Raw genomic sequence first — 25,729 nt, forward strand, 5'->3', positions numbered from 1 at the left:
GGGGTCGACCCCTTAGTAAGATTGTGACAGAGCGTCGCATGAGGTTTACGGGACATGTTCTCCGACAAAATGAATTACGCATAATAAGAGTTGCGATGACATGGAGGCCATTATGAGAAAAGCGCAAACAGGGACATCCTAGTACAACTTGGTGCCACACTTTCGTGGAGGTTCTCAGAGCAGGTGAGAAGAGGCTTCAGACATTCCCAGTGACAGATTTTTGTGGAAGTAGCTTACCGCCCAATGCGCCGAATAATTCCAGGTCAGAATATAATAAAGATTAATTATGTACACACACACACACACACACTCAAACGTACACACACACATATATTTGCGCCCCCCCTCCCCCCGAAAAAAAAAATCCTGGCTACGCCCGTTTCTCCATTCTTGTCTTCTATGTTGATTATAATCTCTAAAAACTGTAATTCTCAAAAGTGATGAAAGCAGTAAGTCTTAATAGACTAATGGGATATTAGACCCAGTGGCGTAGCATCCAAGGGGTTCATAACGCTTGGGCCCATGACTCATGGCCAGTTGGGGCCCACATTAAAACTTAGGTATAACATTTGTTTGTTCATTTGAAACACTTTTAAGTCGTTTAACTCTGTTCAGAAGTTGTAAAAACATTGACTTTTAAGACACTATTACTTATGTGCAGTCCTAACTGAATCAAACGTTATGAAATAGTTACTTTTTTTTTTTTTAAAGGTACATTTTTTACATTGGAATGTCTTTACATTTAGAAAACTCATTTTTTGTCACATACTAAATTTATCTTATTGGCTGGAGGGGGGCCAACCAAGATATTCTTGAACCCGGGCCCACGGGTACCTTGCTACACCACTGATTAGACCTCTTCCGTGATAATAGAGAAATTGAGTACTAATAGATAATATACAAGGGAGGTAATTGTAGAACAATGGGAATATCTCACAATGAAATGAAATTGTTTCCCCTGATGATAATTTTTTTTTTGTGCCGCGCTTCGCGTGTGATCCTAAACTAAGGAAAGACCAGTTGGTTAGCAATGAAGTCTTCGGTGGAGAAACTATATTAAGTCCTGCTTTGAAATCGTTTTTTTTTTTTGTCACAAGAAAAGTGCCCCACTATAATCAAAAGCTTTTTTTGAAAATCTGTGTGTTGAATTGTGTCTGCATTTTGTACACAATATTCCATGCAGAAGATCTGTTTACTGAGGGACAGATGGTCAGTGCTCTTGAAGTATCTTCTGCCATTGACGAATCGGTTCAGAAATGCACAGAAAGAAACACAAAAACTTGAAAGAAGTACGCATGCGATTTACTATTTGGATGACGCTATTGGGTTAGCAAAAGTAACGTAGCCGCAACAATCGTAAATCGAAGACAGGTCAACGCTTTCAGATGGATTGCACATAAAAATGATTATCTTGGAAAAAGTTTCGGAAAGCCTGCAATTATTTAAATTTCTGTCTGTAGGCCGAGTCAGAAACCCCATTGACAACGAAAAACATGCTGAGAATTACTCCCTTAGAGCACGTGAGAGGAAGCGAGCAGTGAGTCTTAAGGTTGCCTTGTCCCCGTACAAGGACAGCCTTTGTGTCGTACATGAACCAGTATTCTCTCTATCTATAGCTTGTCCCAATCGTCCTTCGTGCAGAACTCTGCATTCGTAAAGAATGTGTTCTATTGTTTCATCGTCCTCCATGCAATGGCGACACCGTGTGTCGTAGTTCTCCTTCCATCGTCCGAGGTAAGCACCAATTGGACAATGGCCGACCCGGAACTGGGCTAGGACTGCCTGTTCCGCACGATTAAGTTGCCACCATGCATCCCTTCTGTCTGGTCTCCTCATTGCCCGATAAAGCTCACGCCCCTTGTCCGAAGAATCCCAGCCGTCGTGCCAAAGTGTCAACATGCGCTGGTTGACTAGGGATCGTACACTTTCATATGAGTACGGTTCATCATTTTCGAGCGCCGTTGCGACCGCGGTTTTCGCGAGCTGGTCAGCCAAATCGTGGCTGACCACCCCACAATGGGCGGGCACCCATTGCAAAGTAACGTTCACGCCGAATCGTAGGAGACGCCCTCCGACCGTTAGGACGTCCCATACCCTTCTAGCACCTTCATCCAGCCGTTCTATGGCCTCCAGTGCGGCCACCGAGTCCGTGAAAAGGACTATGTCGTGCGCTGACGCAGTCCCGTTACGTACCATCGTAGCCACCCAGTCCAGTGCTTGGAACATTGCTTCGAGTTCAGCCTCGAGGCTGCTTTTCTGCTGACAGGATCCACTGAGCTCGTCACTTTCGGGATTGCCAGAGAGTCGAACTACCGCTCGTACCCAGCTTTCACAGTTCCCTCGAGCATCCGCACAGAACCGTCTGTGTAGATGGTGGTTACTCCGGCTGGATATGATGCGATAGTCTCTCTGGCTGCTTGTAGTAGCCGTGTGGTTGGACTCTGCTTCGTCACCACTGGGTCAAGTAGGCTCTTCCGTATCGTCGGCATGCCGAGAGCCTCCATCGGGAAGATAGAACCGGACGGGGAAAGAGCAGCCCGCTCCACCGGCAGATTCGCCTCTCTGACCAGCCCGCGTGCCACATGCATGAAACAAGGCCGGTTTTTGGGGCGTCTCCTACCCTCCCAGTTGTCGACCAGACTTCTGAGTGGGCATCCATCTTCCAGCCGCATATATCTCTCGTGAGCTAGTATGACGGCTCGTTCTCTGCGCAATTTCAACGGTGGGATGTTTGCCATAATCTCGCCAGCGGCAATTGGCGTTGTCCTAAAGGTTCCACAGATTAGTCTTAAGGCTTGGTTCTGAACAGAGTCTAGGCTTGCTAAGGTCGTTTGCGAGGCCCAGACCTGAACAGGAAGACTGTAGTCCATGTGAGAGCGCACTGCACCCATGTACAGTCCTCTCAGCACGTCAGCTCTCGCTCCCCACTTCGTTCCAGCTAGTTTCTTTACGATATTCAGCTTCTCGGAAGCTGTTTCTTTTACCTGCTGGATATGATCGCACATAGTCAGTTTCTGATCGAGAATTACTCCAAGGTACTTGGGCTTTTTATCCCATTCCAGAATCTTGCCATCCATTCTAAGCTCGACAGGTTCCTTCAATATATCACGGCCCAGCGTAAACCATGAGTAAACCGACTTCGAGTGGTTTACCTCAAGGTTCCACATTCTGGCGTAGCAGGATATAGTTGTTAATGCCTGCTGGAGAGTGTCAATGAGTTGTTGACGGTCTCTCCCTGACTCCCACAACACGATATCATCTGCAAACAACAGCTTCTGACATTTCAAAAGAGCCGGCAAGTCGTTGATAAAGACCAAAAACAGCGTACAGCTGAGTGCCGATCCCTGCGGCACCCCCTGCTCAAGTGGAAGTTTCCTCGACAAGTGCTTACCAACACGAGTCTGTACCGTTCTTTCCGTGAGGAAATTTTGGATCCACCTAAGCATATATGAACCGACACCTAAGTTCATCAGTTTCAACAACAAGCCGGGCCTCCATACTCTGTCGTAGGCCTGCTTGAGATCGATAAATACCGCTAGCGTCGACTGACCAGGTCGATTTGTGTTGCCCCACTGGAAGCCATCCGCCACTTTCTGCATGAATAACGTCACTTGATCGATCGCATTTCGTTGCCTCCTGAACCCGCCCTGTTCAGGAGCAATGAGACCCTTCGTTTCTAGAAACCATGTGAGCCTTCTGTTGACCATGCGTTCGGCCGCCTTCCCGACGTTGGACGTCAACGAGACGGGTCGGTAGCTTTCTGCACGATCTGGGATTTTCCCCTTTTTGAGCAGGGGAACAATCGTTGCCACTCGCCAAGCCTTGGGGAAATCCCCCTTAGTCCAAGTACGATTGATCAAATCCAACAGTTTCCTTCTGCCTATGGGACCGAGATGTTTCAGCATTTCGTTGCTGATCCCATCTGGCCCCGGTGCCTTGCGCAATTTGCACTTCCGAAGTGCAATGTCTAGCTCTCCGTAGGTAAAAGAGTTGATGAATGTGCTCGTCTCATCCTCACCATAGACATATCTGCGTTTCGCTTTCGCCTTCCTGATGCTGTCTAGAGCTTTCGACACTTCGCTCCTCTCACCCGTCCTAGAGATGGCCGCAAAGGCATGGTTTAGAGCGTCCGACCGTTTAGAGTCAGTGACCACCAAGCCTTGAGCCGTTTGCAGGGGCGCAGCTGCTTTTGGTTCTTTCGCCCTGGTTAGGTTATTGAGAAGTTTCCATGCCTGTCGTCCGTCCGCAAGATCCAGGTTAGCACATGTCTTCGCCCACTTCTGTCTCGTACCCTCCGCAATGGCTTCCTTTACCTCCGCCGTTAGCTTGTTGTAAGCTCTTCTGGTTTCATCGGTTTTTCGACGACTATGCTGCCTGCGTGCAGCCCGCCTTAGTCGGATTAGGCGTGCCAGTGCGGGAGACCAAAAGTGACTAAACTTGCGCCCCCCGTAGGACCTCGGGATAGCTTTTCGAGCAGCACCTAAGATGGCTTCGACAAAGAGTCCGTAAGTCCGGTTAATGCAATCTGCTTGGATATCCAATCCGTCCAGAGCTACATCCGATGCACTCCTAAACAGATCCCAGTTAGCACGTTTATACACCCATTTTGGTTCTGTATATGGGGTACTCACGCTGAGCTTTCCGAGTTCGATTGTGACCAAGACCGGCAGATGATCACTCCCGACGTCGTTGAGCACGTCCACTCTTGACTGTGACCTTAAGTCAGTTGACACCAGGGACAAGTCTGGCCGCGACATACCCCCATGCCCGGTGTGCAGAAAGGTCGGGGGGCTGTCTTTGCCCTGCAAAACAACCAGATTTGTTTCGTCACATATCTCAAGTAGTCGGCGCCCTCGGATATCGGAGTCCGCGCATCCCCACACTGGGGACTTAGCGTTAAAATCACCCGCAACGATCATCCTTGTACCAAAAGGCTCTTGCAGTTTGAATTGCAACTCAGACTTAGGTGGATTGTATAGGTTTACGCATGTGAATCGCTGACCATGTTTGTACACCTCCACTGTCAAAGTGTCAGTCCCACCGGGTCCCGCAGGGGCGCTGGATTCCACTACTCGGGCTGTAAGCGTATTACGTACGAACGTTACAAGTACCTGGCACCTCGAGCAGGAACACCGGTAGGCTGTGAAGCCGTAAAGAAGAGGTGGCCCCTCGTCTGAGCGTAAAGTCTCTTGGCACAATAGGACATCTGCCTCGTATTGCTCTGCTATCGTATAGACCTCGATCCGTTTCAGCGAGAACTGCCGATTCAGATTGAGGTGGATAATCCGTAGCTGTTTGCTTCGGTCGTAACCGGGTGGGGGGGCACCACTCCCCCCTGCCTTGCCTCCTGGTGCGTTCACCTTTCGGGTTCTGGTGAATGAGGGTGTACCACGTCCTCTAGCCTTGCCTCCTAGTACGGTCACCTTTCGGGTTTTCGTGGGGTGCACAACTCCCCCGTTTGTGCGTGAGGCCATCGTGGCGCTCTGGGCTAGTGGGCTGGGCTCGGGCGTCGTACCCGAGGGATGCTGGCCACCTGTCTCACATCCTATGATATTGCCGGTCTTTTGGTGGGGCACGACTCCACCGTATGTGCTTGAGGCCATCGTGGCGCTCTGTGTTAGTGGGCTGGGCCCGGGCGTCGTACCCGAGGGATGCTGGCCACCTGTCTCACATCCAGAGGAAACCGTTTCCTCCCGCGTTTTCTTGTCCGATAGTAGCACATTTTTCGACCACAAACCTATCGTTGCCGTTGTGTGGTCGGAGCCTGTTAGACCGGTAATGCTCATACCCGCGTTTTCGACACTTGACTTTTGCATAGATAGAGAGAAATTTTGCCCCGGGGGGGGGGGGCGGACTGGTTGCATGTAAGACACATAGGCTGTCCCAATCGTTGAGACAGTAGCTGAATGTCTTGGACTGGTGTCCAAGACCGCTGAACCCATTGTCGGCACTGCGAGCTTGCCCTCGAGAGAGGGGAAATTTTGGAGACCGTCTCTTTCAACGTTCGTTACCAATGCCGTCGGCGTGGCGGCTTAGTGCGATGCCGGTGTCTCCGGAAACACTGGCCCCGAGGTCCCCCAACGTTTATGGCGCGCCGTATCGTAGCACGCTGGGCTCCGGTCTTTTCACCCCCGTACTCAGCCTTGTGAGCCGAATACAGTGGCTACTAAGTTAGCCATACTCCCCCACTCGGTGGGGGGGCGGAGACGTGTGGCTGTTTTATTTTACATTGATCACCTGGCCTTTAAAACCTGTAATCAAAAACCAGTTCCACTTGGCCACCCCCACATGGGGTGTTCACGCGACAACCACGATGAGGTGGGATCTGGAATTGCCGCGAAAAGGTTCTAGCCAGCTTTCCTTCCTACCTACGCTCTGTTGCCAGAGGTACGAGGCTGAGGCACATGTGTGGGGGGGGGGAGTGGGTAGGGGGATGTATGCACGTTGCCTTTGTCCAAAAACGCTAGTTGACCGCCCGGAGGCAGTATTGTCGTGGACTTTGACTGTGCCAGTCGCGCTAACGACTTGAATGTTGGACCACCGTGGTCCTCGAGCTTACGGCCTGGAGACTGTTTTCACCCCGACCTCACATCCGTGGCAGTTCCCCGCCTTCGAGGTGCCCCCCGGGGTATCGGTTACTCCCTTCTACCGTTGCTGGACACCTCCCCACCGTGGACTTGGGAGTCCTAGGAGAGGGCTACCCGCTCCAGCACCAAACCGATCGGTCTGGCCGGACAGGGCGGTACCGCCACACAGGGCTCGGCCCCGGCCGACGCAGTCAGTTTGCCGAGTGGACATTCCGCCCATGCCAGCCAGGGCTACAGCCCGCGCCCTGCTCATTAGTTCCCCTCAGTCTGTCCGCTAAAGCCAAGAGGTTTCCCAGGCCTCCTAGCCCGCTTCCTTCAGGCTGGGGTTAAGCGAGACCACCACGACAAGGACTCAGGGCCTAGGTCTCCCATTGCTTTTACACTTGCCGACTGCTCATTCATCAGTGGCAAGCAACCAGTACCCTTGGCCACTCCCGGAGAGCGGAGTGTTCACGCGGTACGATGAGGTGGTAGCGTGTCTGTAGGCCTACGTTGTGTGTGTGTGTGTGTGTACATTCTGTTGTATTGGAATAACATCTAAGTTGTTGAAATATTGCTCGAAAATATCTAAGCCTGTTCCTTTTAGGTTCCATGATCGACATGTGCCCCGCTTTCGCTCCCAAAATATATGGTCACCTTATATTCAGTCATGATAATTGCACTGTGGAAAGTCCTCGGGATCTTAATTGTTTCTTTTCTCCTGAACATGATACATTTCTACATGTCCCTATACTTGTGACGAACAAAACACATTCAAAATCTTTTGAGGTCCTCGTCCTAGCTTACCCCATGAGAAGCATTTGCACTTTCTGCGTTATCTGTCTTGTGTTGTTGTCTTGGAAATGTAATCTGAAAATAAATACAGTATGTCTCACTTTGATTCAGTCACACTTAAATTACCGCAAAAAAAGGGAAAAGGGGGGGGGGGGCAATGTTGTATTTCTGAACCCGGGCCCACGGATACCCTGCTACGCCAGAGCACAGGACCAATAAGTAATTATACATTAACACAGTTCTACCAATGCCACTAAAATATTATTAGATATAGATGTATGTATATAACTATATATACCTTAGAATCATGGACTCACAATGTTGTACAGAAAGGTTCTAGTCATGGAAATGAGAGAGATCTCGATATGTTTTAGGAAGCTACATAATAATAATATCCTTAGAGACAGAGACAGCAATATCATTTGCTATTAGAGTATTAGTAATGCATGCATTGAATCTTTTAAGATATTCTACAAGTTTATTTTCTTGTAATTAAACATGCAGATAATACGCTTGTACAATAATAATGGCTCTATATATTAATTTTTAGACTAATGTAGAGAACCGATTTTACACTGGGGTGTTTTGTTTAGATAACACCGCCTGACCCTAGCATTGTTGTACTTCCGGCGCTACCGGTATCTTATAGTCTATATACTATATATGTTATTAGTAGCGTGAAATCTAAAATCTAGGTTCTAGTCTAGATCTGGATTTCTATTTGTCAAAGTTTTGTTTTTATTGTAGATCAAGTTCTTATAATTAATTTTAGACTAGGACTAGATCTATTTGTATTATTTTATTTCACAAATCAATTATGGATCTTAAAAGAAAAGCAATGGAAAGTTCATTAGTGCCGTTTAAAAAGCCACGACAAGAATTGGTTACTTACGGAGCACAGCAAATTGTTCAGTCGGTATGAAAAATTAATCTTTATTATTTTTTAAACAGCATTTTTGCACAATTAAAAAGCTAAGCCGCGATAATTATTGAGTGTCTAGATATTCTTGTATATACACATTCTAGATCTATATAATTATCTTTCTTATTAGTCTTATATATATAATACAGACGTTACTTCAAAAAAGAAGATGATTACGTCCTACGCGTCATTATAATTATAATATAATCTGCTACTTTACGTGATGTATGCACTAACAAAAGTTAGTCAAAATTAAACATTTATATTATTATTATTATATATTTGAAATTGAAACAATCATGATGATCATGTTAATCAGTGTTAGATCTAGACTAATCTAGAGTAAAGTGCAAAGTTTGATCGAATTAAGCCAGCTAGCAGCAATTTTCACATTTGGATTTTTATAGATCTAGCGCCGTAATGGTCTGACTTATGAAAAAACTGATGGTATCTGAATTCCTCGTCCTTTTGTCTATAAAACTAGATCTGATTTAATGTATCACTGTGCTTTTGTCTAAAACTAGATCTGATGGAAGGCTTGATCAGATCTTGAGTTTCATCTCATCATGAACTTAGCCATTAGCCTTTACAAGAAAAAGGAAATAGTATGTGTCAGAAGTGAAGAAAAAAAGGTGCAAGCGCAGTAGCAATATAGTAGTAATTTGGTAAACATTCAAATAAAAAAGTTTTAGCAATAAAAAGTGAACCGATCGAACCTCTATACAAATTAGGGCTGATCGAGCTTTGCACTTTACTATAGTCAGTATAGCAGCTATAAATATAAAATTCTGTATGATTATAAATATATTGTACTGCTATTAATGTCATTATCAACTAAGTTTTATGTCCTTAAAGATGGGTGAGAAAAGCTGTTGACTTGTATCATCACATAAAATCCTAGGATAATATTTTTCTTAAATTCATTGTCACTTTTAGTTTGTCTAACTAACAAGAGTTGTTAATTGAATAATTGTCACACCTTTTAAAAATCTCAGACTTTATATTTGACCATCAAGCATTACACCTAGCAATCTATTGTATACTATTCTTTTACAATAGATGAATAAAGTAAGGTGATCCAGGCTCAATTTTATTATATCTATATAGATGGCCTTCACACCTTTGGTTACAAATTTATATCCATTATTTTTACCTAATGTTTCTATTACTAAAACTTCATAGGGTCCACCTCGAACTTCAAACCTCTTAGCTCCCATCATGTTGTTGACTGGTCATGAAGGAGACATCTTTTGTTGTAAATTTTCTCCTGATGGACAGTTGTTGGCATCTGCAGGCTTTGACAGACTTATCTGTGAGTACATCTTTAACTAACTCTTTTGTAATTTTAATACTGCTGGTTGTACATATAAATGCTAAAAAAAGTTTTATGTTTCAAGCCAAGTAAATATTTGTAAGCAAATAATTTAGTAAGTGATGTATGACATATTATCAGAGTAGTTTAAAGTTATCATGTTCCCATTGAATATGACCTGATTACCAAAAGATATTGTGTTTGACTTAACATTGTTTTAAAGTTTAAAAATCTTGGTGGGATTTTAATTCAGTATTCAGGGCATTGATGATTTACCCACCTCTACCCTACTCTCAGCTCTGTTGGGTACCAAATGTCTGTGAGGAAATGTAAAAGTTGTTGTGCTGGTATTTGGACATTTCACAAAAAAGCATTAGGTTTATGAAAGAAATTTGTTTTTAATATTATAAACATATCATTAGGAAGAAATAATTCAGTATACTTTTCTATTTTGTATTATTTAGCATTATGACTCATTTTTCTAAACAGATTTTTGGACTGTGTATGGAGAATGTGAAAATTTTGCAATGCTAAAGGGACACACTGGAGCAATTATGGATGTCCACTTCTCTACAGATGGCAGGTGATTATTTGGTATCAAGCTGAACTGTATAACAACTGATCTTTCCACTAGCCTACTGTATTAAACAAAATGATTTTTTCCTGCTTTAAAATTAAAACTTTGCATATTATTATTCTATTCTTGTATCCTAAAAAAGTTAGTCCATGACTATGTTATTTTTGAGTAGATCTATGTCCATCACTGCACTGTGTTTGAGTAGATCTATAACTTTAGATAAATTAAACAAGAGAAACCCATTGATTGTGTACTAGTTAAAAATGTCAAAATATCAACCAATAAAATAATACTGGAATACAAAATGTACCTAAGGAGTTACTGAATCCTAATTTATTTTTCTTCCTTGCAGCATGCTTTTCTCAGCATCCACTGATAAAACTGTTGGTGTTTGGGATATTGAGACAGGGGAACGAATGAGAAAATTAAAAGGCCATCAGACATTTGTCAACACACTGCACCCAGCACGAAGAGGTCCACAACTGCTCTGTACTGGAAGTGATGATGGAACTGTTAAGGTTGTCTTTAAATCTATGCACTATGTTTTATTGCCTATAACAATAATATGTTTAAGTTTAAACTACACATCCAACTAAACTATTAATAAATTCTTAAAATTTTAATTAAAAATTGAGATTACTTTGGGAGATTTGTAATAAATTTCATATATCACTTAATCTTTTGAGGCAACACACATGATCTGTTGACCATCTCTCCATTCTTCTGTCTTTTTTAATGACTAAAAGCTCTTTCTATTCTCTGATGTTGTCTTCCCAACCCTTTCTCTGTCTTCTTTTGCCTGGTACTCTTCCATGAAGGAAGGTCTTTGTAAGACTTCTTGGTATGGCCATACAGTTTTAGTTTAATTATTTTTTTTACAGTGGTCAGCAAGTCATCATGGGTGAAGCCTCATTGCCTTGGTAACCCTGTTTTGGATTTCCTCATTTGTGTTATTGTCTAACCACCTGTTTCTTGATGGCCCATAACTGATAAAAAAAATAATTTTTCAATATTGTTTACTTTTTAATCTTTTTCAGACCTGGGATGCTCGTAAGAAAGGAACTATCAACACATTTCAATGCACATATCAAGTCACAGCAGTAACTTTTAATGATACAGCAGAACAGATTATCTCTGGTGGTATAGATAATGAACTGAAGGTTAGTTTAAAATAGCTACAGTGCCCTCTCTTGTTCAATTTTCTATTAATCCTCAATCCATAAGAAAACAACCAAATAAAAAAAGCCTATCTTTCTTTCACTTTTATTTTCAGTGTATCTAACAACTAAATATATTTTATACATGTACATATAGTTTATGAAATTAATAAATAATGCCACTTTAACACTTCTATTAAAATATATTCTATTTCTTATCACATAACTTATATTTTGTTTATAGTGTTCTCAGGTCCCTATAACAGAGTTGCCTACAAGTATGCATCTTGCTTATTTTGTACGCAAATGGACACGAAAATACACAAGTACGGTTTAACTCCTGAAAATACGCATTTCCCCTTTAAAAAAAGTTCTTGCTAATCAAATATATAGATCAGTGCGTCAATGCCTTAAAAATGGACTATTCTTATTAATCAACCACAGCATTGTATCGTTGTTTTTTTTTCGCCTCAGTTGGCACGCGAAGATTTAAAATGTTTACTAGATCCTACTGATCTATAAAGCAGAGTTCCTTTGAATGTGTCTGCTTACACTAAGTCTTGAAACTGATTGGCAATCAATTGGCTCATTAGTTCTAATTCATCTAGACTGGATCTAGAACTAGAGATATTTTACGATGTCAGGCACCAATAGGCTAATAGGATTTACAGAAATCTAGATTTAAAAATAATATCTAGAATTGATCTAGATCTTAGAACTAATCTGGATCAAAGTACATCTAATTATAGATTTAGACTACTGACTAGATCTAGGTCTAGTAGCTCAAGGCTCTAGATTTCTGTATCTAGATCTAGATCTACTCAAAAGCAGAAATTTCTTCCATCTTATAAAGAGATTTGTTGATCTCCTTTCTTATCCTTCATGTAATCTAAAATTTAAAAAATAGATCTTGCTCTAGTATTTCACATTTACGATAAAGCCTACTATTCCATGGGATTGATAAATACCCTTATATTAAAAAACAAATCAACTGTTAATGAAGCTGCCAACAGATCTAGAACTATTCTCTATTCTCGATGTAGATTCAATTTTTTGTAAACTACCAAATTCAGAAGAGAGTTCTTTTGGGATAAAAGTGAGAAGCTTTTTTATTAGAAACAAGTTCAATGACTAATAAGAATTGTCTGCCTTAAAAAAAAAATCTTTAAATTTTTGTTTTTAGTGATTGTAGAGGATGCCAAAGATTTCATTGCTAACTCTGCAAAGAATGGTGTGAGAGACGAAAATCTGAATTCTTTCAAAATATAATAAAATATTTCCAGTGTCTGGATACCTTGTAAAGAAATTGCCATTAGAAAAACATTAGAATAAGATGTCACTGATCCAGCTAAGCAAACCCTTACAACTGGTTTAAGTCTAATTTCACTAGTAACGGAAATCCCCATTCTTTTGAATGAATTTTCTGTTGCCGCTATTATGGAATGTGTAATACACTATATGCATTATGATCATAAAATCATTGCCCAATGACAAGAATGCCATCATTTTAGTCTTTCCTGAATATATTTCTTTACATTTAGGAATATACACATTTGCCCCTCAAAATACACATTTCCAGGTCTGGGAATACGCATTTCACTTTTTGCATGTAGGCACCTCTGCTATAAATAAACATACTTTCCAAATATTGATTAAGAGCAACACTGACACTAATTGTCATAATTTAAATATGGAAAGAACCTTTTTTGTTTTTGTTTATTAATACAAATGAAATGTCAGTTGAAATATTAGGTAATCAATAATTTGGTTCTTTGTTAATAGTTGATATGTAAGTTATAGCCCTTAGTCATTGTGAGTTATGCGTCTTTTGTTGTGAACATGTCCTTCCTGCCTAAGATGGCGTCCTATGTTGATGATTAAAAGGGTTCGGCCCAACTACGACAATTGTTGCCTCAATTCTTCAGGACATACTTAACATTCTTGTTGAGAGTTAAAAAAAAGACAATTTTTTTCATCACCCTAAAATCAGCCCCATAGTAATGCAATGCAACACTATCATTTTGTTGAAGTTGGTGGAAAAAAAAAGTCTTTGTGGCTCCTAATTAGACTTCTTCTTGAAAAACAAATGTAAAAGTTATTTAAAAAATAAAAACAAAAACCTCTAGAACAAATAAAGCCAATCTACATTCTAATTTAATAAAATGAAAGGTGAAGGCATTTTGTCCAGGGCCTCACTTCAAGTTCATTAATGATGATTTTTTTAAAACATTGTTTGACTTTTACCTTTCTTAAGTAAAGTTCCCCAATTCAGAACTTGTGATCTAAGGCTTTGACAAATCTTTCATAAAATATTAAGATGAAGTCAAAACGTCTAACTCTATTTGTATTGTTAGGTGTGTGATCTAAGGCTTTGACAAATCTTTCATTTGATATTAAGATGAAGTCAAAACTTCTATTTCTATTGTCAGGTTTGGGATCTAAGAAAGAATGCTATTCTGTACAAAATGAGAGGTCACTCTGACACAGTGACTGGTGTTGAACTCAGCCCTGAAGGCTCATATCTACTTAGTAACTCAATGGACAACACATGTAAGTCCAATTCTATCATGTAGTCAACTTTGACTTGGTCATTTTTGCTTTTGTTGACTATTTTATAGTACCTAGTATATGTTATATGGTGCATGATGTTTCTATATTCCAGTGCGTATTTGGGATGTAAGGCCATATGCACCACAGGAAAGATGTGTGAAAATAATGTCTGGACATCAGCACACATTTGAAAAGGTGAATTTTGCATCTACTGTATAGGTTTCTAATTTATTTGAGTTGGTCATCTACTGTTTTTTCTTTAATTTCTTGGTCGAAAGATTTTATATAAGACATTTTGTTAATGGTGATCAACATATAGAACTAAAGTCTTTGTGTGTGTGTGTGTATTAATGAAAATTCTAAGATGAAGGTTGTCTAGCATTGGAAGGTCTTATTTAAGATGACATTGAAACAGAGCATGTCTGCAACAGACAAAATTTTCCCGCTACCTTATGTTCTTCCTTATATTTGTAAAAGTAAAATGATATTTAATCTGGTCTTTATATATAAAAATTATTTGTTAGCCTTTTGCTTAAAGATAATTTATATATATTTATATGATCAATAGGTATCTTCACTAGGATTTAAACCCTAGACCCCTTTATTCAGCCACCACACCCGCTAAATTATATAAGCTTTTTTTTTTTTTAAATGTACAGTACTATAGATTCTGTGTATCACTTTGTTTATATTTCATTATCTCAGAATTTACTTCGATGTGCTTGGTCACCTGATGGTAGTCGTGTGGCTGCTGGTTCGGGAGATAGGTTTGTTTATGTTTGGGACACCACTTCACGCAGAGTAGTTTACAAGTTGCCTGGGCATGCTGGATCTGTCAATGAAGTGGACTTTCACCCTACAGAACCAATCAGTAAGGCAATTTTTTTTTTTACTACTAAACAACTACTCCCTGCTTTATGATGGGGTTAGGGACCAGAAGGTTGGGTATAAATAATTTTTTTATGGTAGATAGAGTAAATAGTTCCTTTTTTTGTTTTGATACAGTACTGTGTACACTTGAAATTACATATAGTATTTTTCACAGGTTATATATAACGAGTAAAGGAAACACATCTGACAGAACATTATTTTATTGATACAAAATTTAAATTATTGCAAAGAAATTTAATAAAAATTTTACTTTCATTAACAAAAAAAAGCATAAACAGGTTGTAGCTCAGGAAAATACAATTTTATTAAAATTGAAGCAAATAAATTTAACTTATAGAGCCTAGCCTTCTTCACATGCTTTCAGCATGGTAAAGATATTGACACTAAGGGTTATTTTCTTGCTTATTTGGTGGTCAAACCAAATCACCATCAGTTTCTCCATTTCATGGATCAGGCCCTCGTGCTCCCTGGTGGTAATAGCCTTATATCTAACAGTTCTGTTTGCCGTACTCTTTAAGTATGGTTGAAATGATGGACAGAGAAACCACATTCTACTAGCAATGGCTGAGACTTTCATTCCACCTTCTGTATGACCTTCATCTTCATGTCTAGGTCGATGTTTTTTCTGGGCTTCTTAGTGGAACATTCTGTAGGAGTTGTACTCTTCCTTTTGTCAGCCATGTTGATGGGATACATTGTGATCATAAAATTGTACAAAAAAAAAACTAACTTAAGGTACTAGTGAGTAAGTACAGTGAATAAGAGCAATCTTGTTGCCAAGATGAGCTGACTCAGACCAGCATATCGTACACTACACACCACTGTTCACTGCTAGCTCGACCATCCTTTGAAATTTGGTCATATATTTAAATTAAAAGTTATACATGAAAGTCCATCATAACTTGAAATTGCTGTTAAACAGACCCGCTGTTAAGTGAGGACTCACTGTACTCACATATAATATCCACTGCAGAAAATATTTTGTGTATTATGGTTTAAGTATGTACTTCAACTTTAGTTATCTAAGACTGTGTTTTAAGTATCATTTAAATGTAAACTTAGATTGTAATTAGCTAAACCCTTGAAGCTGTGGCAGCTGTTTAGTCAAACTTACTTTTAAGATACACTTATGCAATTAAAAAACTATCAATTCAATAGTAGTACTAACAAATGTCATTCAGTAATTTTTTTTTTTATTTCAGTTTCATCTTGTTCCAGTGATAAGAAGATTTACCTTGGCGAGTTAGAATAAGTTGGAACTGTTAGATTTTGTTGATGTCATACCATTTTTTTTGTAAATAGATTAAATCACACACAACATGCACAATGACTTGTTGAGTTTTTTTTTTGTTTCTAATTTTATGGTTTGAAATGTAAAAAAAGAATGATATGGACTCAATAGGCTGCAATAAAATTATGAGTCTTTCAGTGATATATGTATTTATTAATGTTAGGACTAATATTTATTAAAATTAAGAAATATTTAGTTTTTGTAAGTAGAAATTGCAAACCAAGAAGTGTAGCTACCACAAAGACAGACAGAGAAGTCTCAAGATAGGAGACTTTACAATTTTCTCCTTGTAAATAAAGTTCTTTACAGTCTTGTGTAGCTACCACAAAGACAAGACAGAGAAGTTTCAAGATAGGAGACTTTACAACAATTTTCTCCTTGTATATAAAGTTCTTTACAGTCTTATCAGGTATTTAAGAGCATCAATTAAGTCTCTGTTACCAGTAAAAGCAATTGTTAAAGACAATAGTTTAGTTTCAGTTATTTTTATATAAAAAAGGTTATTTGGTTTAATTAAAGTCCTATAGATGTACTTTAATTTGATGTGATAAGAAAAGCATAAAGTAGAGACAGCTGCATCTTGTCACAGAAGAGTAACAAGAGCTTTATAATGGTTTCAGCAGAATGGCTTTTTGTACAACTCAGTCTGTCAATCTGGTGTAAAGTTTGCACATGTTATTTCTCCCACATCCATTCTCAGATCGAGTTGAAACTTTAAACAAAAATTCTACTTTATTGATAGTTATAAGTGCAGAGCTCTTTCCATTGTTTTTTTAAAAAAGAATTTCTTTAAAATATTTGGCTTGTTTTACCTTGCTGTTTTATTGGACTATCAAGTCCTATAAAACTGGACTTACAAACTTACAATAAAATTTGTCATGCTGATACTGTAATGTTTTCAATATTCCCAGTATAAATCATGCTGGTATGTTCAAAGTTTTCAGTTAAATCATGCTGGTAGAGTGCTTTCAATGTACCAGTACCCAGTTTAAATTATGCCGGTATTGCCTTCAATGTACCCAGTTTAAATTATGCTGGTATTGCCTTCAATGTACCCAGTTTAAATTATGCTGGCAATGCCTTCATTGTACCCAGTTTAAATTATACTGGCAATATCTTCAATGTTCCCAGTTTGTAAAAAAATGAGACCATCATTTGATTTCTCAGTTAAACATTGCCAGTACAGATATAGAAAAGGCAGTTTGCATATAAATATAATTTTATTAATATTGATGGAGTTCAGTGATAAAAATTTACAAATATATGAGAGATACTGACACATCTAGCTGCTTGGTAATAAGGTCAATTATGATAAAATGATTACAATATTAGTGATCATAACAAACTGGTTTTAACAAAATAACCAAATTTCTTTAGTTTAGTTGAATTGAAACCTCAAAATAATTTAAAAAAAAAATGAAAATATTTTTTAAAAAATCAAGGCTACAAACTAATTTTTTTTTCCAAAGAATGGCTGAGTCAATACATTCTCTCATATACACACAGTGCTTTGACTCCAGCGTTTTTTTTTTTCATCAACAAAGGAGAAACAGAATTTTAAATGAAAGGATACATTCAATAGCATCAGGATTAAAATAATGAGACAAACTCAACATCTCAATGAAATGGACAGGAGCTGAAAAATTATTTTCAAGATAAAAAAAAAAGTTTCTTATTAATCACCTTTTTTTTTTTTTTTAAAAAAAATGACTTTCCATGTACAATAGAAGTTTGACTAAACAACTGAAGAATTGTTAACACATGTATCTATTATGAAGAATGATAGGTCATTATACCAATTACTTTGCACGTTTAAAAAAACAAATTTTAATGTTAAGAAACAAAAATCTAATTAATGGCTAAAATATTACTTAGAGAAATAAAAGTTCAATCCAGTTCAAATAAATTTAAACCTTTCTAAATAGAGAACTACTGCTATCACTCAAGTAAGAACATACTTATGCTACACACAAATAAACAAAAGTGTGTTCTATGTTCTAGAATGTATCAGTAGTGTGAATAACAGCATTTACAAACCATACAAGCACAGAATACTAAATAAGTTGAATTATTTCACACATAATTATATAGATTTAAAAAAACAACTAAGAAAGTTGGTGGTTTGGGAAAAGCTATCAAGATGTTTAACCAAGATAAGATTGTTATTGATATTGTCTAGGTTTTCTATAACAAACAGCGCCAAACAACTAAGTTAAAAAGAACTACGCCAACAACACTTTTGTAGAAATATCTGTTCATATTCATATAGAAAAAAATAAAGAAATTGATTTGATTTGATCATAAACAGGTGAATAACTTTTTTATCTTGGAGCTGATGTAGATCTGACTGGAGAACAGCAGATTGAAATCAGCACTCAAAACGCACATCAGCAGTGAAGAAAATCCAAGATACAGGAAGAAGTCAAGACATTCCAACACTTGGAGGCGATTTTGAAATAAATAAAATCCAATCAGTATCATGAGAATTTAGTTGAGAAACACAAAGAAATCATTCAAAGTCAAAATGATTTTCAAAATACTGAAGAGAAAGTTTACAAACAAGGTCAAGAAATCATGAAATAAATGAACCAGTCAATGAGCAGGACTAATGGAGAATTTTATTTGGACAATGTCAAACATTATGCAAGTCATTGGGCAAATGAAAGTCTATTGTTTGAATCAAAACAAATAGTTGCACTTGGTCACAAAGGAGATTGTAGATAACCAATTTGACAAATAGAAACACAAATGTTCATCAGACAATGAAATATAGTTTTAATCCTAAATGAATCCTCAGAAAGTCTTGTTCAATCAAAAGGAAATATTTTGGTGAGTAGTTTCACCAAAGATGAATGATGACTTCAAGTCTGGTATGAATCGCTGAGAGTTATTCTTTTGTGCAAAGTTAGAGGCTGCCTTATTGGTTGGAATATGATATGGTTGAGCACGTTGTGATGGCAACTGACGAGCTTTCAACTTGTGTTGTTTACCTGATGACAAAAGACAACAAAGTTTCCTTAACTGTTTGATCAAACATGTCAAATTCATTGTATTTCTTTTAGTTTAGGGAACTCTGAATATTAACCTTTTCACAACTCAAGTCCTACCCTCCTCATTTCTCAGCCGGGCTTGGCTTCCCAACCTGGGGTCCTGCATTTAAATCAAGGTGACCTTCGTTCAAATCACGGTGAAGACTGGAATATTTAATTAAAGAATTTTTAGGGTGTTCCTGAGTCGAACCAACTCTAATGGGTACCTGTCTTAAGTTGGGGAAAGTAAAGGCAGTTGGTCCTTGTGCAAGGCCATGTGTTACCTTGTTCTTTAACAGTTGCCAAAGAAATAGATGACCTTAACATTATCTGTCCCATAGATCACAAGGTCTGAAAGGGAAACTTTACTATTTATCTCTATAATAAAGATTTTTATTAGTTTTTTCTGTGAATTTATTTAAAAAAAAAGATTGATAGAGAGTTATATCTCTTCTTTTAGGGAGGGTTAGATATTTTCTGACAACTGCAGTAAGGGCTTAAAGGTCAACTGTTAATCTTTTCAAATTGTGGTGGAAACTTTTTTGTGTGTAATTTGTAAAGAAATAAGCTGTGTTGAGCTTGTAACAACTTGTTAATAAAGCATTTTCCACAGAAAACATTAAATCTTTTATTTAAAGCACCCCAAGTTTCCAGCTATCTAGTTTTCTGTTACATTAAATTTTTTAAAGACATCTATTTATTTTTAACAAAATGTATTTTTTTTTTTGCCATAAGACATTTTGTAACAATAATCAGGCACTTTCATCCTCACCATTAGTCTTAATTAAATCTCTTTAAACTGTCCACATCTAAAAAAATTATGAAGATAATTTTAGCTAAAGAGTGCCATATTAACTATGAACTTTAATAAGTAACAAAAATTAAGATAATTTTAATGATGATGCGATAACATTTTAAAAAATCTAATTTTAGTCTTTAAAAAGAAAATATGCTTCAAAAGTAGATCTAAAAACTTTCTAAGTTTTTTTTACATCTAAAATGTATTTTTGAAATTCAGAAGTTCAAGACATAGCCAGAATTCTAATTTCCTTATGAAAGAGATTGTGGAATTGACGTCCTATTTTTTTTTTCTTTAGACAAAAACTTTAACTTTATTTTTGCATGATTCTTTAAAGTATTGTTTAAGAAAAAAAAAAGATACATGACCTAAATAGCACTGCAAAAATAAATCTGGAAGGAAAGTTACTTACCACTCTGATGAGCTGTCATTTGTGCAAGGGAGTTAACAGCTAGATTACAACAGCTACAAAAAAGCTTGGCTTTTGTCTCCGCATCCAGTTCTTTCTTTACTTTTGGTACAGTCGCTGAAACCTTGGTCAATGAAAAACAAGATACATTAATATAGGTCTATAACCTGTAGAAATGAAACTAGGTTTTATAACCTTTTTCTATGTAGATTGATAAGACTATGGACAACTTATATAGCAATTATTTTACTCTTAATAACTAATGAATGTTATATTTTTAAAAAATATTTTTTTTTACCCCACCCCACCCCCTCTTAAGTTTTTCATCCAAAATATTAATCAGCTGTTAAATGTCTAGGAAAATCATTAGAGCCACTTTCAAGAACCATGTCCACCCAGGATCCAGGTTTTGCAACTTGAATAGAGGTATTGGTAAAATAGTCAAATTCAAAAATGAAGTTTTGAGATGAAGTGTTAACAGTTTCAGTGCCATATAGCAGTCCCAATCTACACAGCAAAGGAATAACAAATACCCAATACAGTTTGAGATCAGCAGCCTCACAGGTTCTGCCAGGATGCAGCTCTGTGTGGTGCATGCTGCCTAAAGGTAACTAACTCCTGATTTTTCTTCCTTATAGGCTCCAAAAGTCTTTTCCATATACAGATATAAATGGAAGGTAGCAGAGGTTTGCATTTAGAGTTTTTCTTTCCTTGGTAGGTAGCCAGCTAGGGTTAATAACCCTCTCCTACATTGTTACTGGTTAAGATGCCACAGTGACAATAACACACTTAGAACAGAGGGATATATATGAATAATTGAAATTGCCTAATTTGATTATAAATGTGATTCTTCTATTCTGTTCTAGAATAGTGAAAATGTAAATCATATAACATATAATCCAAGTCTACATTATAAACTTTTAAGCCAATGTTTTTTTTTTTGTTTTTTTTTATTAATTTCCAGAAAAGGATTCAAACTCAACTTTGGAGATGCTTTGAAATTTAGCTTTCTGGTTAAAACTCAAAATAGCTTTACTACATACACTCAATAAAGATTTGATAATACGTTTAAGAAAACAGAGAGTGAAAAAGTGGACTACAGATTTCCTTCACATTACAAAAAAACATAATTATAGTCTATTTAATGCACTAAAACTCATTTAGGAATGACTGATTATTTTAAAAATAATGCCAATGACTTTTCTGTTCAAACCAGGTCAACTAACTTTTAACATACTGTGAGACACACACACAAAGATGATTCCATGCATAACTTACTTCAGTGGTTGTAGAAGTTGGTGCTACAACTTCAGTTGTTGTATTTAATGTTTCTACTGGGTGACTGGACACTGGGACAGGAGTGGCTGCATAATTAAAACAACAGAAAATAATTACAGCATTAACCTTTTCAAGATTAAATTTTAAGCAAATCTTTCATTTTGTAGTGAATGTTGATATTATTTTAATCCAAAAATAAACATTTGATTAAAAATTATACCATTCATTTTTTCTTCCCCTGATAATTCCTAACTAAACATGTTTCAAAATTATCTAACGACACAGTAGAGTTGTAACCTACTCACCTCATAATCAAAGACTCAAACTTTTATAAATGATTTCTAGCTACATTATCATAACTGAACAATGTTACAGCCCAAGCCACTAATTAAATATCTTGTAAAAGGCAGAAACATCTTTAATATTAACTCAAACAACTAGTGCTACAGACATTGGCTTCTTAACATACATCATTTTCCCGAAGCACTGTTAGGTATAAAAAGCACCACCAACAAGGAACTCTTTCATAATATCTTTATTGGGTCAATGAAAGATTTACCCGTGTTAACTGCAGTCATTAACTTCAGTTTCTTTTCATGCTTGGACCCAGCATAGTGAGCCTCAGCTAGAACACTGGAAGAAAGAGGAATGTTACAGATTGCACAGTACTCCTCTCTTTTCCTTTTCTCTCCTGCTATTATCGATTCTATGAGGAAAGAAAAAAATAAAATGTGATAAAAACTTTAATCAGAGATGGACTCAGAAGCTTTTAATATTGAACAAATGTGTGAAAGGTGTTCAGTTGTAGTGAATGTTTATTAAGTATTTTATACGATGAATTAAACGTTTGATTATTAACAGCTACATAGCTATAGGGCAGAAGATGTTAAGGTCATTTGTTTCTGTGGCCCATGATTAATGAGGGTGTCATGTGCCCAACCGTCTTTACTTTTCCCCAACTAATGTCAGGTACCCATTAGAGCTGGTTTGACTGAGAGGTGCCCTAAAGATCCAGAAACTGAAAATTACAGTCTTCACCAGGATCTGAACCCGAGAGCCCACCTTGGTTTGGAAGCCAAGTGCTTTACCACTCAGCCACTGTGCATCTGGGTGGTTAATACGCCTTGGTATTTTCAGAAGTTTATTCTAATGACTGTATATAAATATAGATCCAATAGTGGAACTTCCTTTTTACATTTCCGTGGCAACCTTGATGCATACACCGCATGACACTTAAATGATTAAGTGCATTTGATGTTACATCCCAAAGGACAACAATGAATGAGATTTGGATACAACCTATACCTTGCCAAATGTCTTTTAGGTAGTAAAATTGTTATAAAGAAAGAAAAAATTCCCCTACGTGTTTTCATAGCCAAAGTTCTCTTATGTTTTGTGCCACTAAAATGTATGTCAGCCTGGATCTGAGATGTCAGTGTTACTAAACATACAGAGCAAAATCTAGATTTTTTCACTTTAGGCTGTGTTGACTGATCCTGAAAAAAAAAAGTAACAAAATAAAATAACAGTGAGTAGATAAACCAAAAGACAAGCTCTCATCAAATTTAAAGAAAAGCGATGCTTTTTAAAAATAATTTATCCTGATATGACCAACATATAATTTTTTGCCTCTGAACCGGACAAAATGAGAATGAAACAAATGATTTTCTGGCAGATAAAAATGTTACTAGTGACTTTTGCTCTTGTGGCTTGTCACTAGAGAATGCTAACCATTTCCTTCACTGAGAGGCCTGAACAAGAAACTGGTTCCAAAACACCCCTATAGAAGAGAACTATATAAAGAGCTGACTGATCTGAAAACCATTGCACAGTTCATCTCAGATATAGGATTAGTCATCTGAAACCTCAAACATAATAATGAGAATGAATAAGAAGAATCCTAATTCATTCATTCATTAATACAAATTCATGAAAAAACATGTGTTAGCAGATAACAAAAGCTCATTTTGATTTAAGATCCAGACAGTTCTGTGGTATAGTGGTGGTAAGGATATTCAACCACTGGTTAGGAAATGGAAAGATAAAATATGGGTCTGCAAAAAGGCTTGAAATACTGCACTCTTCCTTAACCTTTGAACTCCTATTACTAACCTTTTGACTGGGATTACTTGTGGTAGCTGTTTGACTTATTGCTGAGGCCTCACTTGACATAACTGGAGTAATACTCTCTGACACAGGGATGTTGCTGTTATTGCTGTAGCTAGCTGTGTTTTGTGATGCTGTTCAATAAATCATGACTCATTAGGAACAGGCTACATGTGTGTGTATGTATAAATATATATATATTATATATATATATATATACACACACACACACACATATATATATATATATATATATATATCCCCTAACAACAAACCGATATTAAGAAATAGGTAAAATGGGATTGGTATATTTAGTTATACAATTCTAATATATTATAGGTAAATTATAACGTCTCATAAAAAAACAAAAACAAAAACACCAATACTATGATGCTTACACCCCTACACAAGTAAAAAGCTACAGTAATCTTTCTATTGTTTGATTACTGAACACAGTGCACACACATTAAACAATTGACTTAAGTTCTACTACATTACTTGTTTCCATTTTTTTTAAATGTAAAGTTGCTTACCCATCAAAATATATATAATATGGATTTATTTTCTCTAATGTGAGGAGGGCCCCTTCCTTGTGGAGCCCCCTGGGCAGTAGCAGCCCCTACCCTCCCTTAAATCCTGCCCTGACTAAACTAGTATTATCTAGATTTTAGAGGTAGACATATAATTCTAAGAAACTATAAATATTTTAAAATAGAGCTAGACTAGACCTTTTTATTTCTATTGTAAATATAAAATAATAGATTGTATGTAGGGTCTATATACTATAAATATAAATTATAGGACAAAGAGTGGATCTATTTAAAAAATAGTTACATCATTCTAGACTAATGTTCTATTATATATAGCAATATTATTTAAGACACTACATAAATACTTATTTCCAGGCACTATGTTCTGTCTTAATATAGAATTAAAATACTTCAGATCTTTAACTATGAATAATATTATATGTATTTATATTTTTTGTGAAACATTTAAATGAATGTTCTCTTTCTGGATTATTTAATTTAATAATAACTTCTTCAAAATATGTGATGTGTTAGTTCTCAAAAGTACACATTTTTCATTAAAAGTCATTTTTGTTGAGTCTTTTTAATTTTCCAATTTCTTGAATTTTACTTTGAAATTAATTTTTTTAAATTTGAGTAAAAGCAAATAAATGTAATAATTTTTTTTTTGTTTAAAGTAGACCAGCGATTTATAAACTTAAATAAAGTGTTTTAAAAATATTTTCACTAACGTATATGTCCATAACCATTGTTTCCATAGCCATAACCATAGTCAAAGAAATAGCCAGTATTCTGATAATTTGTATTCATAAAATGTGATGCTGCTTCACCTTCAGAGGCAGTGCCAAGTGTAGCCATTTGTTGGTAAGCTATTTCTGATGTTGGCTGCAACCAAGTTGAAAATGACTGCTGTTGATATGAGCCCATCTGTTGCTGATTTGAGATCAATTGTTGTTGATTATATGAGTTCATCATATTAGTTGAGCTTGAATTTACAATGTCACTAACAGTTATGACACTTATCTTACTAATATTACTGGTACTGCTAGGATCATAATCATGATGATCATGTTCATGTTGTGATGATGATATCTGTGTTTTCCGGGCATGTTGTTTTCCTAATAAATGCATAGCATATTGATCAGATGAATTTAGAAAAAGAGCACAAACATTGCAATAGACTTTCTTAGCATTCATCACTTCTACGGATTTTAGTGATACGTTTAAAATACTTAAAATTTAAAAATTTTTAGCAGGTCGTACATCTTGAGTGTCTACATATTGTAGTGTATTACTCAAAAAACGTTTTCGAGTAGTCTCCCTTCGAAAGTCGGTGTAATCATAAAAATAAAATCCTTTCCAAATTAATCCTAATGAATTAAATCTACATCTCTTGATTTATTTCTTTTGACTTGTATTTCTCTACACTTAAAATATCTATTGAAATCCTGTCAAAAAGGATGCTTCAATTTATAAAATTATATCATTTTCAGATAACTCTATTGTATAACTTTCCA

At 37.0% G+C, this 25,729-nt stretch overlaps 3 protein-coding genes across 4 annotated transcripts in view; 1 reads left to right on the forward strand and 2 right to left on the reverse strand.

The window, feature by feature from the left end:
* Positions 1–7,967, reverse strand: part of LOC106067129 (uncharacterized) — a 54,267-nt gene extending 46,300 nt beyond the window's left edge. Inside the window, exons 1-2 of the mRNA XM_056014929.1 lie at positions 7,679–7,967; positions 7,374–7,436 (exon numbers count right to left, since the gene is read on the reverse strand). The gene's annotated coding sequence lies outside the window, so the exon portion shown is untranslated. The remainder of the gene's footprint in view (positions 1–7,373; positions 7,437–7,678) is intronic.
* Positions 7,968–8,003: 36 nt separating this feature from the next.
* On the forward strand, positions 8,004–16,097 carry LOC106067140 (U5 small nuclear ribonucleoprotein 40 kDa protein-like). The gene is made up of 9 exons (XM_056014936.1): positions 8,004–8,277; positions 9,466–9,595; positions 10,085–10,178; positions 10,525–10,690; positions 11,210–11,332; positions 13,759–13,879; positions 13,992–14,074; positions 14,585–14,750; positions 15,973–16,097. Exons 1-9 carry the CDS (start codon positions 8,179–8,181, stop codon positions 16,020–16,022), a joined length of 1,032 nt encoding a protein of 343 aa, XP_055870911.1. The 5' UTR covers positions 8,004–8,178; the 3' UTR covers positions 16,023–16,097.
* Positions 16,098–17,262: 1,165 nt separating this feature from the next.
* Positions 17,263–25,524, reverse strand: LOC106067130 (zinc finger protein 385B-like). 2 transcript variants are annotated; one of them, XM_013226270.2, is made up of 7 exons: positions 24,944–25,524; positions 23,689–23,816; positions 22,940–23,072; positions 22,136–22,282; positions 21,577–21,662; positions 20,302–20,422; positions 17,263–19,051 (listed from the first exon to the last, which is right to left on the reverse strand). In XM_013226270.2, the coding sequence occupies exons 1-7, from the start codon at positions 25,407–25,409 to the stop codon at positions 18,873–18,875; spliced, it is 1,260 nt and encodes a 419-aa protein (XP_013081724.2). In that variant the 5' UTR covers positions 25,410–25,524; the 3' UTR covers positions 17,263–18,872. The 2 variants fall into 2 exon arrangements, with proteins under 2 accessions (XP_013081724.2, XP_013081723.2); XM_013226269.2 differs by having other exon boundaries at positions 25,043–25,522.
* Positions 25,525–25,729: the final 205 nt, after the last annotated feature.

Source organism: Biomphalaria glabrata, chromosome 17, assembly GCF_947242115.1.
Source record: "Biomphalaria glabrata chromosome 17, xgBioGlab47.1, whole genome shotgun sequence".
NCBI classification, from domain to species: Eukaryota; Metazoa; Mollusca; class Gastropoda; family Planorbidae; genus Biomphalaria; species Biomphalaria glabrata.

What these genes read in the sequence shown, in the direction of transcription:
- LOC106067140 (XM_056014936.1), top strand. Translation starts at nt 8,179, where the DNA reads ATGGATCTTAAAAGAAAAGCAATGGAAAGTTCATTAGTGCCGTTTAAA. An exon ending in CACAGCAAATTGTTCAGTCG is followed by an intron (nt 8,278 to 9,465) that starts GTATGAAAAATT and finishes AAAACTTCATAG; the next exon opens with GGTCCACCTCGAACTTCAAA. An exon ending in GTGATGATGGAACTGTTAAG is followed by an intron (nt 10,691 to 11,209) that starts GTTGTCTTTAAA and finishes AATCTTTTTCAG; the next exon opens with ACCTGGGATGCTCGTAAGAA.
- LOC106067130 (XM_013226270.2), bottom strand. Translation starts at nt 25,409, where the DNA reads ATGAATGCTAAGAAAGTCTATTGCAATGTTTGTGCTCTTTTTCTAAAT. An exon ending in CAATGGTTATGGACATATAC is followed by an intron (nt 23,817 to 24,943) that starts GTTAGTGAAAAT and finishes TTTATTGAACAG; the next exon opens with CATCACAAAACACAGCTAGC. An exon ending in CAAGTAATCCCAGTCAAAAG is followed by an intron (nt 23,073 to 23,688) that starts GTTAGTAATAGG and finishes TTTTTTTTTCAG; the next exon opens with GATCAGTCAACACAGCCTAA.